Here is a 17,270-nt window from a genome sequence, read left to right as displayed (position 1 = left end):
CACGCACAATAGGACCAAAGAGCTGCCTCAAGGCCTCATCCGTCACTAATCCCCGGGTCTAATCTGGTCACTGGGTCAGTAACAGTGTTCTGCCTAATAGCCATTGCCACATCTCCGTCCTTCTCCAACACACTCTGTTTCATCATCAGACGCCATGACAACCGCCAGACACTTCATCTTTTCAGGTAGGCTAAAAATAAATCAGTGCTAGACTGCAGAGCACCGAGTGACATTTATTAACACTTGGCAAAATTCATCACTGCTTTTATGTCTACTGTGAAATTGATTTATTTTTATTTGTTGATCTCGCAGGGCTTGTAGTGAGCATAACTCTTGCAGCTGCATATGTCGAAGAACTCGATGAAAGGTACATCAGAATTTGTGTTAATACAGCATCAATACAACTCTAATACGACTCTATTATAACTCTATTCCAACTCTAATACAGCTTTAATACAACTCTAATACAGCTCTATTATAACTCTATTACAACCCTAATACAGCTTTAATACAACTCTAATACAGCTCTTTTCCAACTCTAATACAGCTTTAATACAACTCTAATACAGCTCTAATACAACTCTAATACAGCTCTAATACAACTCTAATACAGCTCTATTCCAACTCTAATACAGCTCTAATACAGCTCTATTCCAACTCTAATACAGCTCTAATACAGCTCTAATACAACTCTAATACAGCTCTAATACAACTCTAATACAGCTCTATTCCAACTCTAATACAGCTCTAATACAGCTCTATTCCAACTCTAATACAGCTCTAATACAACTCTAATACAGCTCTATTCCAACTCTAATACAGCTCTATTCCAACTCTAATACAGCTCTAATACAGCTCTATTCCAACTCTAATACAGCTCTAATACAGCTCTATTCCAACCCTAATACAGCTTTATTACAACTCTAATACAGCTTTAATACAACTCTAATTCAGCTCTAATACAGCTCTATTCCAACTCTAATACAGCTTTTATACAACTCTAATACAACTGTAATATAGTTTTAATACAACTCTAATACAGCTCTAATATAACTCTAATTCAGCTCTAATACAGCTCTATTCCAACTCTAATACAGCTTTTATACAACTAATTTTCTAATTTAGCTCTAATACAACTCTAATTCAGTTCTAATACAGCTTTAATACAACTCTGATACAACACTAAAATAATAAAGTAACAGATAATTACATTTAAATGGAAAAATTAATTATAAAAGTTTATTATTATTGTTATTATTATTATTATTATTATTAGTAGTAGTAGTCGTCAAGTGGCTGAATGTGTAACTTCTTTCTCTTCATTACTGAAGGTTGGAATGTTTATGTACGTGATGTGTTTATTCAAAAGCAGGATGTAAAGTTATAATATCATATTTCTCTGAAAATATAGATTTAATGAGATGCGTAAGAGTGAACCCTGGCTGGTCGAAGTAAGTGCATTTTTTAATTCCAGCATTTTATTTCAAGCAGAACATGCAGCCTGTTCTTGGTCTGATCTGATCTGATCTGATATGTGTTATAGTTTTACGCTCCATGGTGTGAATACTGTAAAACCTTCGAGCTGATCTGGTACGACGTTGCTGCTGAGCTGAAGAGTCAAGGCTCTCACATCAACGTGGGCAAAATGGACACCACTGTTTACGCCGGTGAGTCACAATAAACACGAGAATAACTTTTTTTATCAGATCCATGAAATAATCCCTGAATACCCAACCACATTGTCTCACAACAGTCTATAGCCATTATAATGTACTCTATAATCAGATTAGCTACGAGAGTCTAAAGCCTTCAGTAAAGAGCTCCTGCTCCTCAATAAGCTTCTTCTCATTAAGCACCAGATGGACAGTCAGCATTTTCATTAACAACTTGAGTTCAATTATTTCTTTGCAGTTTGTTTCAAAAAGAATTTCCAGGCTTTAACCAATATTTACTAATACAATACAATACAATACAATATAATATAATATAATATAATATAATATAATATAATATAATATAATATAATATAAAATAATTTGGAATGCTTTCATGCAATACCAAGATTTTGCTACTTTCCTTTTTTCTGGCCCTGAAATTATTATAATATAAACTTCCATAAAGAAACAATATGGACAGACTTCACCTTATTGTAACACTTACGGTTATAAAAATTAATTTGCATTATTCAATATATCCACCCATTTTTTTCCTTATTTGGACACATGCTAATTCCCTATCAAATGAAACAGAACGTCTGTCTACACACTCAAAACCAATGTCTGTGAGTTCATAACACACTTAAACTATCTGCCCTCTTTCTCATACATGAGCTCACAGACACCTATGATTGGTCAATGGCTCAGTGATTGACAGGTGGAACAACATCCTGGTTAAGAAATTGCTGCAAGTGCACTATTAATGCACTATTAATACAATGCACTATTAATGCACTATTAATGCCCTATAAAGAAAAGTCACCTTCCCTTAACTAATTAAAAACTCAAGTATCAAAGTGGTTTTAATTCTTGTTCCTGTCTTTTTTTTTAGATGCTGTGACAGACTTTAAAATTCATGGATATCCTTCTATAATCTTGTAAGTGTATAATCTCAGAATAATCTCAGGATTATGTTGATCAAATATCATTTTGAATAAGAAATTAACTATTACCACATCTCCAGCCTTGCATTTCTTTATCAGGATTCTTTCCTTCCTCTGCGGTGACAGAACTCAATTTCAGGTAGAACATCACCTTTCGGCCGGTCGAAGGTGAGACTCTCTAAAATTAGACCAGCGCGAGACTCTACCCGCTACAGATGCAAACAGCCTCGAGTTTGTTCTGAACTTGTCGAAGATTGCATCATTTTTTTAGAAAACTTTTTTTGACACATGCTCTGAAACAGTCGGGGTTCCGATCAGCCCCATTCTTATATTCATCGCCGTATTCGGCTCACACCGCAGAATAGACCGCCTAAGCAGGTACGATAATACAGCTTGGCTCTTCAGAAGATTCATTCTGGTTCAATGGAAGGACTTTCTCGTCTTACTAATTTAAATAAATAGATCATGCAACATCTAAAATTAGAAAAAGATAAGATTTCCCCTCTTTACAGGGGTCTGTGAGGAAATCCTACACAATATTTCAAGCTTTCCTTTCTTTTTTTTGAACTGGAATTAGAAAATACAACCCCATAATATGTGTGTTTATATATAATATGTATATAAATATTAATTTTACTTGAAATTTGTGTGTTGGGGTTTGTGAGTGCATCATTTCCTTTTTGTCTTCTGTGAAAATATGAAATGAACATCGGATAAAAACCCAGCGAGAGAAAAACAGTACAGCTGCATGCTGTATTATCACTTTAAACTGGATATAAAGCAGAAAAAACACACTACAGGACGGAGATATGGACAAAATGTATATTTGCAACTCATTATTATCTGACCCAAACTAATTATCTGCTGAATTCATCCGAACTCACACTCAAGATCTGAGATGTTTTTTTTCTTTCTATAGTTCACACACAAACATGTTTTTCAGACCATTTCCAGGCTCATTTGCATATCGAAACCTTCTGCAATCTCAGTGCTGCTACTTCTCGCTTGAAGTCATTTACAAACGATTTGTCATCGAGCAACAAAGTGAGCTATTTTAGTCCGAGGATAATACTGCACGCTGTAATCGCTCTATAATTGTATTTTATGCTTTGTTATCTCTCTACAAGTATAAAAGGAGAGAAGTATTTTCACTTCAATGGCCCGAGGACTAAAGATGCCATCGTCGAGTTCGCCAGCAGGGTATCTGGGTGAATATCGAAACTTTTTTTAACATTATTGTATGTTCTGGTTCATATTATTTATTTTATTAAATACTTCTATTTTCACACTGCTAAAGGAATACAAAACATACCCATCATTATCTGGGCTGTTATTCTAAATCCACATTGTCTCACATTGTCTTGACTGTTTTGTCTCGTAAAGTCCAAGCTGAATGTATAGTGTTATTTATGTCTGTACTTTGAGAGAAACAGCTGGAACCAAATTCCTTGTGTCTTTCTGTCAACACATTTGGCCAAAAAACCTGATTCTGATTCTGAACTTCAGATGCTTCAATGGTACATTTCTATTTAATGTTGTGTCTTTGTGTAGTGACGGTGAACACAATAAAATGAAAATGTATTCATAATAATAATAACGACAACAATAATAATCAGAATAAATAGAATTAGTCGAACTATAATAACTGACAATGTTTAAGAAAGAAAACCATCTTCTGGTGGATCATTACGTTTTCGATGAACCTTTATGGAAGGAGTCTCCAGTGTTAGTGCTTAATAACAGTTTTTGTTTGCATTGTTTAAGAGAGTGAAAAGAGCGACGCTAATGAGAGAAATCTGAGCCGCTATAATGTTAATGAGACCAGGATCTGGCCTCATAGACGTTCTACAATATTAACTATGGGCTGAGAAAAGTCAAACAAATAGTCCGTACTGACAAATAGTTACAGTATAAAAGGACTCACGGATATGCTGTTATGGAACCAACTAATTGTACATCAGTGTGATATAAAGTGGTTTATTCCCTGCATATCGTCTTTAAATGATGTACAGTAGATGTACAGTAGAGATACTTCTGAGAATCTTCCTTCAGTATTAATGTCAGTCCACTCTTCTATATAATACACTAGTGTAATAATTTCTCCATCTGTGCTCAACGCAGTCCCTTCGTGAGGGTTCTGAGCAGCGTCCGGCTCTTCCAGCACGCCCTGAGCCACCATCAGCTGTTCTTCCTCTACGTCGGAGGGAGGTCACCACTTAAGGTAAAGCCTCTGCAGGTATTTTTTCGCATGATAAAAGAAAGCATGATGTTAAAACGCACGATATTTGGCAAAACGTTCGAGGAATACATCCAGATTTCTTTGAAAACGTGTGACACTTACTAGAGCATCACTACAGCAAGATTTTCCATAAGAGCCAGCTCGAGAACTGTAACACGACTTTTCCAGCCATTTGTGGTTCTTCACCAAACTGGAGACATACAATTGGATCGGACGTCTTTGGATGCAGCATGAAATTCTGGGAGATCCAAACATGTTCCAGCATGGCAATGTGCACAAAGCCAGTTTCATGAAGATCTTCTTTACAAAAGCTGGAGTAGAAGATCTTGATTAGCTTGCTATAGAGCTCAGACCTCCACCCTATTGAACACCTCCTCACCTTCTCACCCACATCACTACCTGAAATTACTAACACTATTATGGCTGAATGAATCTCCATAAAATCTAGTGGAACATCTTTCCAGAAGAGTGGAGCTCATTATCACAGCAAATAAGGGACTTAATGTGGAATGGGAAGTACAAAAATAAGCACAATCTTATGCTCAGGTGTCCACAAACTTTTGTCTGTATATTGTTTGTGTAATATTATAAATATTTAGTGAACGAAGCACAGTAGAATAACGTAACATTATAATAAGTTTTATACAGCACTATATTTGGAAAGCAGTTTGGAATCTATTTCATGTGAGCGTATTTTTATTATTATCTTGTAAACACACACACACACACACACGCATGAAGTAGCTGTTAGCTATTTACAAAGTCCACAAGGAAGAAATTTAAGGAAAAAAAAAGTTGTCATTTTTTTTATGTCTGTTTTTTCAGGGTCAGTTTTATAAAGTGGCGTCTGAATTTGTCATCCACAACTATTTTTTCGCGGCCCCCCCGGACGTCCTCCCAAAGGTGAAAACCTTTTTATGTCACATTTCCACTCGGTATAAAGCTCCATATCTGAGTTGATTTGTTGAAAAGAAAATATGTTGAATTCCAGGCAGTTGCGTTGCAGGACGTCCCCTCCGTCGCAGTGTTCAAAGACGGATCGTACGTCGTCTATGACGGTGAGAACTCCTTCAGAACTTTTTTAACCGGTCGGTTTTAGGGCATCGTGCGATGGCGTGTCAGCTGTAACCGGTTTTCTCTCAGCGCCTCTCGGATGGTGCCGTCCCAATTGGGCTGTGGAGGAAGCTGGTAGTGAAAAACCAGAGCGTCGAGACAGAGGGTTACGAGGAACGGGCTCAGGTAGTAGTCGTTAGGGAGGCGTGAGCAGCGATGAAGCACCCTGAGAACGAAGTCTACGCCGTGGCCGTCTTCCTGCAGCACGACGCTCGTCTGCTGAACCTCGCCGTTATCATAGAACACCTTCTGGAGCCAGAAGTTCAGCAGAAAGTGATCTGAGCACCGCACCTGGATGCGGAACACAGCCATGTCGGAGGAGTTCACCACGACGTGGATGGTCAGGACGTCCATCATCGGCGCCAGAGTCGCGAGTTAGCGCCCGTCATCCCAACAGAGAACTCGCTTTCCTACGAAAAGAGACAAAGTTATTCTGCCTTACGTTTGCTGAGTCTTAAGAATATTAGCAAAGCAAATACTTCACTGGTATCGAATGGGACAAACCTTCTAGAGCGATATTTCACCAGTCCTGAAGAACCAGTTTGGCTTATTTGACTTTTTTTTGTATTATATTAAGCTAATAGACTACAGTTCACCCTTTATACCGTTAATACACCACTTTTAAATATTCACCCATCTACGATCGAACACCACATCACCCCAGACGCATTTCTCGTAACATACGATCACGCGAATGATACGTGAAATTTAGAACCCAGAAATTCGAGAAAAATCAAACCTCTGATTTAAGATAAATCCTGTTACAAAATGTGAACAATGATCACAATGTTTTTTACTGAACTGGTCTGAAAATCAACCAGTCATCTGAGACAATCATGTTATATTTATTACAAAAAATAGGATAAAAATGTGGAAATAAAATAATCCGGCGAATAAAGGTGAAAAACTAAATGCAGTGCATAGACAAAAAATGTGCAGAAATATATATATACAGTATATATATAATGAAAAAGCACATAATAAAAAACAAAAAACTAGCAAAAAAACCCGAAACAATATTAAAAAATACATGTATATACAAAAATATAAAAAAATGTACATGAAAGTAAATGCATTCTGACAAATACAATGTTTACATGTATATAAAAATCGATAAAAAAAATTCAACAAATGAACCGATATGGAAAGTAACTTCACTTAAACCTACATTTATTACATTTTTATTCCACTTCTGTTTACATACCTTTAAACTTCCACATATTCACAGTTTACTTTTTAATTAAAAACGTATTTCCTCTCGCCATCATATCAGGTTGATCTGTGTTTATTTTCTCACAGAGATCGGCGTATCATCAGCAAAAAAACAAAACAAAAAAAAACACGTCGTCACCTGAACCGTAGCAAAAGTTGTGTCTGGCTTCATCTCTCATCCGCCCTCTGAGTCAACTGACTTAAACAAAGTATCCTGCTTCTAAAAAAAACTGTTTCCTTGTGTGGTTTCAAGTCATCGGTGACTGTTTACTCGACACGCCGCTTTAATCGCTGCCAGCTGCGGCATTGCTGGTAATAAAAGACCGTTTGATAAGACGGGGATCAGATCCCATTACCTGCTCGAGGACGTCTTTATACACTATATAAATTTACAGCCATTATGTCAACTTTAAATAATAATGAATCAAATAGTAACAGCAGCGAATTGGAGAATAACCATGTAATAAAGGTTTAATTATTTACTTAGAAAAAAATATTTCCCTTCAATTGTTTATTCACTTAATTACAATTTTAAAACCCAGAGAAAGGATTTGAAAAACTAATACATATTACTAATCTTTTGGAAGCATATCGTAAAATTATTTTCTTATCACAGCACCAAAGATCATTAACTTTATTCTTATTATTATTATTATTATTATATAACAATTTCAACATTTTTTAATTTTTGTTTGGTTTGTTTAAATTCCTATTAAATAAATAAAATAAATAAAATATATTAAACTAAATTCCTAAGTATAAGTGTTTCCCATCCATTACTTTTTTGTTGATAGCAGCGACACTAATTAAGTTGTAAGTAAATATTAGCTGTAAGTAGCTTGGACTGTTATTAGAGCATTGTTGTTGTTACGGAAAGAAAGAACACTACGGCACAGTGAAATTCTTCCTTTTCGTAACTTCTCAGTTAGGAATTTGCGGTTAAGGTGCAGGGTCCGCCATAATACAGCACCCCGGGGGCAGAGAGGGTTATGGCTTTCTCAAGGGCTCAACATTGGCAACTCAACAGTGCTGGTGCTTAAACACCCAACCTTCTGAAGCAGCAGGTTTTTAGTGAACTTTCACATGAAGCAACTTGTCAAAAAAAAAATTGCTTTACTGTATTTCTATATAATCTTCTCCTTTGCTGTTTTGTTTCATCCAGAGGTACGTGAAGGCAATCTATCCTCCTGGGTGGAGCGAGAACGTTTCCCTCGTTATTTCCTGATGGACAGCTTCTCGTTGTATCAGATGGGAGAACGAAGTATGATCGCACGCTAACACGACATGCTTAGCATTTCACACCGTCGCAAAGGTGGCAGTCGTTTAATATCCAAAACAACGCAAACAGCGTCTGCAAAAAAAATAGTCTACAAACGATTACTAACATTTTTGAAAACTTTTCGTAAAATTTAATGGCTTGACCAAAGTAAAACAAATTTACATTTGGTAGACGCCCATTTTCTAAGAGACTTATAATTATCTGTTATATAACTGAGCAATTGGGGGTTAAGGGCCTTACTCAAGGGCCCAGCAGAGTCAGTGCCCAGATTAGAGCTCACAGTCTTCCAAGCATAAATTCAGCATTTTAAACACTGAGCTACAACGTCCAATTCCATAAATTACAACAAAAAATGGATGTTTAATTAAGATTAATGTACACTGACTTGACACCCTGGAAGAGTTTGTCTCTTTGGTAGCTGCATTGGCTACGTTGATGTTTTATCACCGAATAGTTGTGAATTTGTCATCGTCATTCCTCAACATACATATGCAGGATAACATCTGAATTTGTTCCAAATCATATAGGAATTTTAGTTCATTTCGGGTTGAAAGAAAATTGTGCACGCAAGGTCCGTTGCGTTCACTACAAACACGTTTCACTTTTTCCAGACGTCAAGATAATCTCATTATTTTGTGTCCTGCATTTTCCTCACAGCGAAACTTGTAGCCGTAGCCGTGGTGGATGAAAAAAACCCATCTGCAGAAAGTATTCGGTAAAACCGCACATTTCTCCACTAATAAGTATCACATGCTGTGTGTTGAGTTGTACACTACGATGCTCATAATGTTTATTAATATCTACAGTTATAAGAGCCTGGTGGAGAAGGTGGCCACCGAGCACGGCGAGCAGTACAGCACGTGAGTAGGCGAAGAAATAAAGAACTGCCAAGATAATGGAGGATTTGGGTGTAAAAAAATAAAAATGGCGACTGTGTGCATTACAGGAAGTTTCAGTTTGGCTACGTGGATGGAAACGACTACATCAATGGTGTCATAATGGGGTGAGCAGGAGGAGCTTGATTATGGGAGCCACTTTGTTGGCAGTTATGGATTTTTTGATATTTCTTTGATATTTCTTGAATTCTGGAGTGAAACTGGACATTAGAAGTATAATTTTCAACTAATAGAAATTGCAAAAGAAAATGTAGGTGAATAATTTGAATGCAAAAAAAAGTATTTAGTTGCCTAACCTAATAAATGATATCATAGGTCTGACATGAACACATGGCGCAAGATATATCTCAGTAAATACATCTGCTGATGCTTTAAAACCCACCATCCGTGACGTTCCTGGAATTTTTAGGAATTTTTCATACCCCCTCCTCCAGGCTACACAGACCCCAGCTTGTGTCCAGATGTTTAGCTAGCTACTGTTCCAATGAACGTAAGCTCTGAGCCTCTCCTACAGTGCCTGACATGTTGAGGGCTCACGGACACTGAGAGGCAAAGCCCTGGTGTTAAACATCTATTGGCAAACATCTCAACCTCAAACCGGCCCACTAGCATTCGCTGACCAGAAGCTTTCTTACAAAAGAGCAGTGAGCTTCAGCAGGACAACTTGTGTGGAGAATGCAGACAGCAGAACAATGTGTGGTCTCATGGTGGTAGATCTGAAGCTAAGGAACATGCCACTTGAGGTCTACCAATACCTTCTGGTGTCTCACAGAGCTTCTGAGGATGTAATCACTGTGGGGATGTGGTTCTTTGACACTTCTAGCTCTCATGAATGGGACGGTGGTTGTGTCAAGTTCATGGCTTTAACAATAAGCTTCAGAAATCGATTTATAGTTTTTCTCATAATGGTTTTGACCAGAAGATTAGGATATGAGCTACGGATTCACACCATGAGCACATGTAGATTTTATGTGATTTAGCTTTTATCTTCCATAGGTTTTTTAATGTTTTGGAAATTCTGTTGATGGTGCATATTGTAACGATAATCATCAGTGTCATTGTTTTCCTTTCCTCAGCGACTTGCCAGTGCCTTCAATCATTGTATTGAACATGTCCATTGATGGATATTATCTTCCTGGATCCACAGTTAAGACCATTGAAGAGCTTCTCGAGTTCCTCAATAGCATCCTGACTGGAAGATCTGAGGTCTGGTGATTTCCACTGTACTGTTTCATCTTTACTCAGCTTCACGTTTAACACGAATTGTGTGCGTTTCAGTTGTTCGGAGGAAACGGATTCCTGCAGCGGATAAAGAGACTTTATTATCGTGCGACATCCGCATTGAAGGTGAGGCTCTGCATTATTAATAAAGGTGAACTGAAGATGCTTCTCGCTGCACAAATAGTGAAGTAAATATTTGACTTGATCTCTAAGAGAGTTCTCCTTCTCACTCAGACGAGCTTCGCATCATCTCCCTTTGGTACGTGTTTTCTTATTTCCTTGCCGTTAGTCGTGATCGGATTCGTCGCCACGGGAATCTGCACGGCCGAGCGAGTAGATGATGAAAAAGCAGATGATGGCCCTCATCCTGTGGTCACTCGCAGAAAGAGAGCAGCTGTGAAACACTCGGAAGCCAAGAAAAAAGATTAAACGGACCACAAACACTGCAGTGGATCCCAGCTCTGGTTCTTCACAGCCATTACCTTGAACATTTTCCTGTTTTCTCTGGTCTAACACACACTCATCGACTCAGCAAAGGGCTGTTAGTTGACAAATTAGTTTAATTAACTGTGTAACAGCGGATAACTCAATGAAACAGGCACCATTGCAGGAGACCAGTGTTTACCGAATTACAATTCATCCCTCGTTTATGGAATCTCATATGTTCAAAGTCTGATAATAAAAACCCACTCGTAATGTATTATTTGCCTTTTGTTGCATTGTTCTGAGTAACGTGGGAGTATTATGGGAAAATAATCAAGGACAGTCTGGTGTAATGATGCATAATTTCTTTTATCCCCCAAAACATCACAAATTAAAGTGTTTTATTCCTTTAAAAGCACAGCAATTTCCCAAACACTAGCAGACTTCTTTTTTTCTATGCATTTATAGTCACATTTAATGTTGTGAAACAGCCACGAAGTGACCTGGTTCCTCACCGCTCTTTCTAGCCACTTTAGAAGGTAACTTATTATTGTAACTGTATGATGTAGCTTGTAAATGTAGTGTTTAATTGAACTGTATACAGTGCACTGTGCTTTTTTAATGCAGAATTTCAGTTGAATATTTATTATTATTGAAACCGAATCAAAATAGAGCATGAAATCTGAATATTCTTGTAAAAGTTGTGAAGTAATTATGGGGGTTTAAATGACGTAAATCATCAGGATACCAAACAGAACTTTTGCTATGTTTCCTCACGGACGGTTTTAATCGCCGGATGTGTGCGTTTTAGTTAATGATATGAGACTTTGCACATCGGTAAAACAAATGTTTAGCGATTAAAATGTCTTTAAGTGGAGTTTTTGAAAAATACCTGAGTAAAGAAAAGGTTTGTCATGAATAAAAAGGTTTTAATTTCTCCTTTTTTATATTTATTTATTTAGGTTTTAATAAAAAAATGGTCACAGAAATGCGCAGCGTTAATCGCACATTAATAGAATTAGTGCCGTTAACATTCATTTGCATTAATGCGCTAATTTTGACAGCCTCATATATATATATATATATATATATATATATATATATATATATATATATATATATATATATATATATATACACAAAACTTAAATGTTTTCTTTAAATACAAATAAATATACTGCAATACAATTTATTATTTAATAATAATAATAATAATAATAATAATAATAATAATAATAATAATAATAATAATAAATAAATAAATAAATAAATTATCCTCCTCAGAAAAGCATAGGTCACGAGGACATGCATTTCCGGTCCCCACACGCCCCCTATCGACAGGAAATAATATGCACGGTTTGGATGAAGAATTCCTATCGGTGCACGAAATTGATATTAAATCAACAAAGAAGCCGAAAAACTCCTTAATTTATACGATATGAAATGTTTCAAAGAATTTCGCGTCTAATAATACACGCATTAATCTGCGGTTTCGCCTGGACGTAACTTCCGGGTATCACTCGCCATCGTTCCTCTTTCTGATGTTTGAGCGCATATTTTTTTTTTAGATTTCTTCTCTGCTTTTTGGGGTAAATAATTGTTTTTTTTTACCCCGTGAGTTAAAACGCGGGTCTTAAAATCGAGGGAAAGCGATTTCTCTCGGCTTTTTGTTTATGTTACGCCGAAATAAAAGGGACTTGTTGCCGCGCATGCGCACAACGAAATCAGACGTGATCACCGAGAGGCAACAGAGCCGTGCACCCAAAACAGCAACGTGAGATCATCTCAGAAGGAACTTATTTACCGGTTCAGATTCACCTACAGGAAATAGTTGTTTTTTTCTTTGTTTTTAAAAATACCGACTCCATGGAGACAGTTCATGTAAGACATCAGCAGATGAAAGTGAAGGACTTGTGGTGTCAAAGAAAAAGGATTCAACACGAGAGATAGGAAAGAACATGGGCATGTTCAGTCATGGATGATGCATGCATTGCAGAAGCTTTCTCCTCAGAAGCAGTGTTCAGGACTGACACGGGGTCACGTTTGAATAATCTAGAATGAAGGAAATCATCACAAACCTGGTGGTTCGGTGGTGGTGGTGGTGGTGGTCCACCTAGATCTGTCATTTTTGAACTTTTCCCTCCTTATGTCTTCAGAACAAGTGATTGGACCAAGAACTTGGCAAGAACCCAGATGTAAAATTCCTCCTTCCTCAAAGTAGGATCTCCTGGAGTTGTCGTAGACGTGAGTAGAAGTTACAAGATTATTTATGTTGTTGAAGTAAAAAAAAAAAAGAGAGAGAGACAAAAAAAAAATAATCACACGTCTGTTTTTTAGATCATGGCTGTATGTGTAGTGAAGCCTGCGCTCCTGCTGTGTCTGGTGAACTTGGGATTTTCCTTCTCTGGGATATTTGACCCGTCAGGCAAATACGGAACGGCCAGCGAGCATGACGAGCGAGCCGATTTCCATACAGACACCAACGCCACGACAGAGCGAGGATTTCACATGGCGTCGAACGTCCACCCCAACCTTTATTTCGACTTGGCGGAAGTGCGGCGGCTGAAAAAGAAAGCCGCCGGGACGCACGCACAGGTGTTTAAAGTTATACGGAACGCAGTAACGACCATGCTCGAAAGCCCGACGCTTTACCTACCACCCACGAACCATGAGGAATTCGCAAAGAAATGGAACGAGATTTATGGCAACAACCTTCCACCGCTGGCGCTGTACTGCCTACTCCAGCCTGAAGATGGCGCCGCGTTCCAGTTTTTAATTAAATACATGGACCGTATGGCTGAATATCCAGATTGGATGGTGACTAGCGCACCACACGATGAAGTTCCCATATCCCATTCCCTCACTGGCTTCGCTACAGCTTACGATTTCATTTATACTTATCTGGACAATCAGAGAAAGGTTCTATACCTCAAGAAGATACGTTCCGTTACAGCGGAACTTTACGAACTGTCCAAGCATAGAGGCTGGGGTCGGCAGTTTTTACAAAACCACCAGACTACGAACATTCTAGCCATGCTCACGGGAGCTATCGTAACCGGTGTACATAAAGATCGTGAAGCCATGATGTGGAAGCAGGTCGCTGTAAACTACATGGAAAAGACCATGTTTCTCCTGAACCACATTGTAGACGGTTCGCTGGACGAAGGCGTCGCGTATGGGAGCTACACGGCCAAATCGATCACGCAGTATGTTTTCTTGGCGGTGCGGCATTTCGAAATCGACAACAAGCATAACAACTGGCTGAGAGCTCACTTCATGTTCTACTACGCCACCGTGCTCCCTGGTTTTCAAAGAACCGTGGGCATTGCAGATTCCAACTACAACTGGTTCTATGGGCCGGAGAGTCAGCTGGTGTTCCTGGATGCGTTTGTTCTGAGGAACGGCTCAGGTAACTGGCTGGCGCAGCAGATCAGAAAGTGTCGGCCCAAGGATGGGCCCATGACTCCATCCGTGGCGCAGCGCTGGGCTACTTTACACACCGAGTTCATCTGGTTTGACGCAGAGCTCACTCCTCAGCCGCCACCTGATTTTGGGAAAGCAGACATGCATGTTTTTTCAAACTGGGGGGTGGTGACATACGGCGCGGGGTTGCCGTCGGGGCAGGACAACACTTTTGTGTCTTTTAAATCGGGGAAGTTAGGTGGACGAGCGGTGTACGACATCGTCCACGCTAAGCCTTATTCCTGGGTCGACGGCTGGACTAACTTCAACCCGGGTCATGAGCACCCGGATCAAAACTCCTTCACTTTTGCACCAAACGGACAAGTGTTTGTCTCTGAAGCGTTGTACGGTCCAAAATACAGCTATCTAAACAACGTCTTGGTGTTTGCACCTTCCCCAACTAGCCAGTGCAATGCACCATGGGAGGGGCAGCTAGGGGAATGTTCCAAATGGTTAAAATGGGGCGAAAAGGAAGTAGGAGACAGCGCAGGTGAGGTCATCGCGGCGTCCTCGCACCAGGACACCATGTTCGTTAGCGGCGAAGCGGTGTCCGCTTACTCGTCCGCTATGAAGCTCGTTAGTGTTTATCGAGCCCTGGTTCTGCTCAACTCGCAAACCTTGTTAGTGTTAGATCACGTCGAAAAGCATGAAAAATCCCCCCTAACCTCAGTAAGTGCCTTTTTCCACAATCTTGACATTGACCTGAGATACGTCCCGCACAGGTCTTTGAATAAATACAGCGGCGCGCTAATGGACGTATGGGACGCTCATTACGAGATGTTTTGGTTTGACAGTCAGGGAGCCAGTCCCGTCGGTAGGATACAAGAAGTAGAACAGGTCGCGGAGTTCAAAAAGAGGTGGACGCAGTTCATAAACGTTACTTTTTCCATGGACGGTGTAGTCAGCAGGGTGGCCTACCTGATGCACGGCCCGTTTGTCAAAGTATCAGACTGCAGGTTTGTTGACAACAGCAAAAATGGAGTTAAACTGTCACTTACCCTGAATGACACAGAGACCACCGTGTCCATAGCAACAAACTACAAAGACATTGGTGCCAGACTCACCTACTTAGGCTTCGCAGGATTCGCAAAAGCAGAGAATAAACACAGGATTATCAATTTTGGTCAGGGAGTTCAGGTTCTACCCAGTCAAGAGAAAAAAGACTCCATGTTTAACTTTGGTTTCATGATCAATGTCATCGCAGTGTGGATTCTATGTTTTGCCATCGCGGTTTTGACCATAAAGAGAAAGTTTAACGTCTCCTCCCGGAAACTTATCCGCTGCACGGTCGTTTCAGTGCTAGTTTTCTGGGTGTTTGAACTCTTAGTGACGTCTCATCGTTGTCAGGAGGTGCTGTGCGGCATCATGTGGCGGGATCTCCGTGCCTCCGAGGAAGCCGTCACTCGATCCACGTTCCCTCTCGATCAGTCCCCAGACCCTCTTCCTTTCATTATCGTCACCTCGCTTCCCGGCTCTGGAGCTGAGATCCTTCAACCCCTTTTTGACAACAGTTCCGACTTTGTGTATCTTAGTGTTCCCTCCACCTACCTCCGTATCCCTGAGACCAGTTTTGCTCCGGACTCGTTTGCAGACGCTTGCGAGTGGTCCAGAGCGGATGCCCAGAACGGAAAGTTTCGAGCCATCCAAGGATGGTTCCATTCGATGTTACATGGTATCAGACTGCACCTGCAGAACATTCAGCTCTACAAGAGCAGTATCGAAGCAGTGAATAAGGGAATAAAGAAGAGACGGAAGCTGCTGATGGAGGTGAGCGAGATCAGAGACAGGAGGTCAGCAGCGAGAGAGGTGGAGTATATCAAGGAGTTGAGGCAGCACTTGACGGACTTCCCAAATGCCTGCCCTGTGCTGAACCTTCGCAGCGGGAGCTGGTCCTTAAAACTCCCATTCCTTCAAGAAGTCATCGGACACTCGTTGAGATCGGTTCAAGTAGTGCGTGACCCCCGGGCGTGGATCTATCTCATGCTCTACAACAGCAAGCCGAGCCTTTACACCAGCAAAAACATTCGAAAACACTTGCTGAACATTTTGAACCAGCATAGCGACAGGGTAGGACAGGCGTGCACGAGGTTCGACGCCGCATTTCAGCCGTTACGAGAGATCCTCGCTCAGCCAGACGCTAACCCTGTCCTCCTGCTGGCTCATCTCTGGCTCGCTCACACGTCTGCCAGTCTCCGAGCGAGCGCCGACTTGCCCTCGTACACGTACCTACAGGTCAAATTCGAGGACATCGTGAACTTTCCTGAAGATACCGCAGAAAAGATACACAGGTTTCTCGGCGTCCCTGTTGCTCCGGCCGCCGTAAACCAGCTCGCGTTCGCCACGTCCACGAACCTGTATCACATAGTCTACGAAGGAGATGTATCACCTGCCAAAATTAACATGTGGAAAGAAAACATGGCTCCTGACCAGATTAGACTTATAGAACATGTGTGTGGGACCGTCATGGACGTCCTCGAGTACAAAAGATACGTGTCTGTATGAAGTAAACGGAATTGCTGTTTGTATCAATGCAAAACGGTTTATATATAAAAAATATATCTACATTTAAAATCGTGTTTTTTTTCTTCTTCTATGGAATGTAGATGTTTATTATGCAATTATTACTGTTTTGTTTCAATCCCTGGTATGACGACTCAAAAGTTTTGGCACCCCACACATTTACAGGTCAACTGAGGACTAAATCATCTTTGTACCAATACATGAAATACTGTATATGAGAAAGAGGAGAGAGAAAAAAACAGCACAAGCAGGCCTGCTGTATGACTCACTTTATGAGAAATATCTTATTGAGTTTCCCGAGGATGG

General features: G+C 39.9%; 2 protein-coding genes across 6 annotated transcripts; both read left to right on the top strand.

Moving 5' to 3' along the window:
* The first annotated feature begins 33 nt into the window (after positions 1–33).
* tmx3a (thioredoxin related transmembrane protein 3a) lies at positions 34–11,259 on the top strand. Of its 3 annotated transcripts, none has more exons than XM_046877177.1 (16): positions 34–185; positions 313–367; positions 1,412–1,451; positions 1,544–1,667; positions 2,548–2,593; positions 3,727–3,807; positions 4,721–4,820; positions 5,664–5,741; positions 5,830–5,896; positions 8,326–8,424; positions 9,100–9,157; positions 9,249–9,302; positions 9,389–9,445; positions 10,415–10,544; positions 10,617–10,685; positions 10,849–10,990. In XM_046877177.1, the coding sequence occupies exons 1-16, from the start codon at positions 155–157 to the stop codon at positions 10,852–10,854; spliced, it is 1,095 nt and encodes a 364-aa protein (XP_046733133.1). In that variant the 5' UTR covers positions 34–154; the 3' UTR covers positions 10,855–10,990. The 3 variants fall into 3 exon arrangements, with proteins under 3 accessions (XP_046733133.1, XP_046733132.1, XP_046733131.1); XM_046877175.1 differs by having other exon boundaries at positions 38–185; positions 10,794–11,259; XM_046877176.1 differs by lacking the exon at positions 9,389–9,445 and having other exon boundaries at positions 10,794–11,259.
* A 1,049-nt stretch (positions 11,260–12,308) lies between these two features.
* dsela (dermatan sulfate epimerase like a) lies at positions 12,309–17,015 on the top strand. Of its 3 annotated transcripts, none has more exons than XM_046876995.1 (3): positions 12,309–12,756; positions 13,139–13,226; positions 13,320–17,015. In XM_046876995.1, the coding sequence occupies exon 3, from the start codon at positions 13,323–13,325 to the stop codon at positions 16,944–16,946; it is 3,624 nt and encodes a 1,207-aa protein (XP_046732951.1). In that variant the 5' UTR covers positions 12,309–12,756; positions 13,139–13,226; positions 13,320–13,322; the 3' UTR covers positions 16,947–17,015. The 3 variants fall into 3 exon arrangements, with proteins under 3 accessions (XP_046732951.1, XP_046732950.1, XP_046732949.1); XM_046876994.1 differs by having other exon boundaries at positions 12,309–12,863; XM_046876993.1 differs by having other exon boundaries at positions 12,309–13,226.
* Positions 17,016–17,270: the final 255 nt, after the last annotated feature.

Source organism: Silurus meridionalis, chromosome 20 (genome assembly GCF_014805685.1).
Source record: "Silurus meridionalis isolate SWU-2019-XX chromosome 20, ASM1480568v1, whole genome shotgun sequence".
Classification (NCBI taxonomy): Eukaryota; Metazoa; Chordata; class Actinopteri; order Siluriformes; family Siluridae; genus Silurus; species Silurus meridionalis.
Note: the sequence above shows the minus strand (reverse complement) of the source record. Positions and strands in the feature narration are given on the sequence as shown.

Bases quoted from the DNA above. Each gene is read 5' to 3' on its own strand.
- tmx3a (XM_046877175.1), top strand. From the start codon at position 155: ATGACAACCGCCAGACACTTCATCTTTTCAG. The intron at 3,808-4,720 runs GTGAATATCGAA...TGCTCAACGCAG, and splicing joins TTCGCCAGCAGGGTATCTGG to TCCCTTCGTGAGGGTTCTGA. The intron at 9,303-9,388 runs GTGAGTAGGCGA...TGTGCATTACAG, and splicing joins CACGGCGAGCAGTACAGCAC to GAAGTTTCAGTTTGGCTACG.
- dsela (XM_046876995.1), top strand. From the start codon at position 13,323: ATGGCTGTATGTGTAGTGAAGCCTGCGCTCCTGCTGTGTCTGGTGAAC.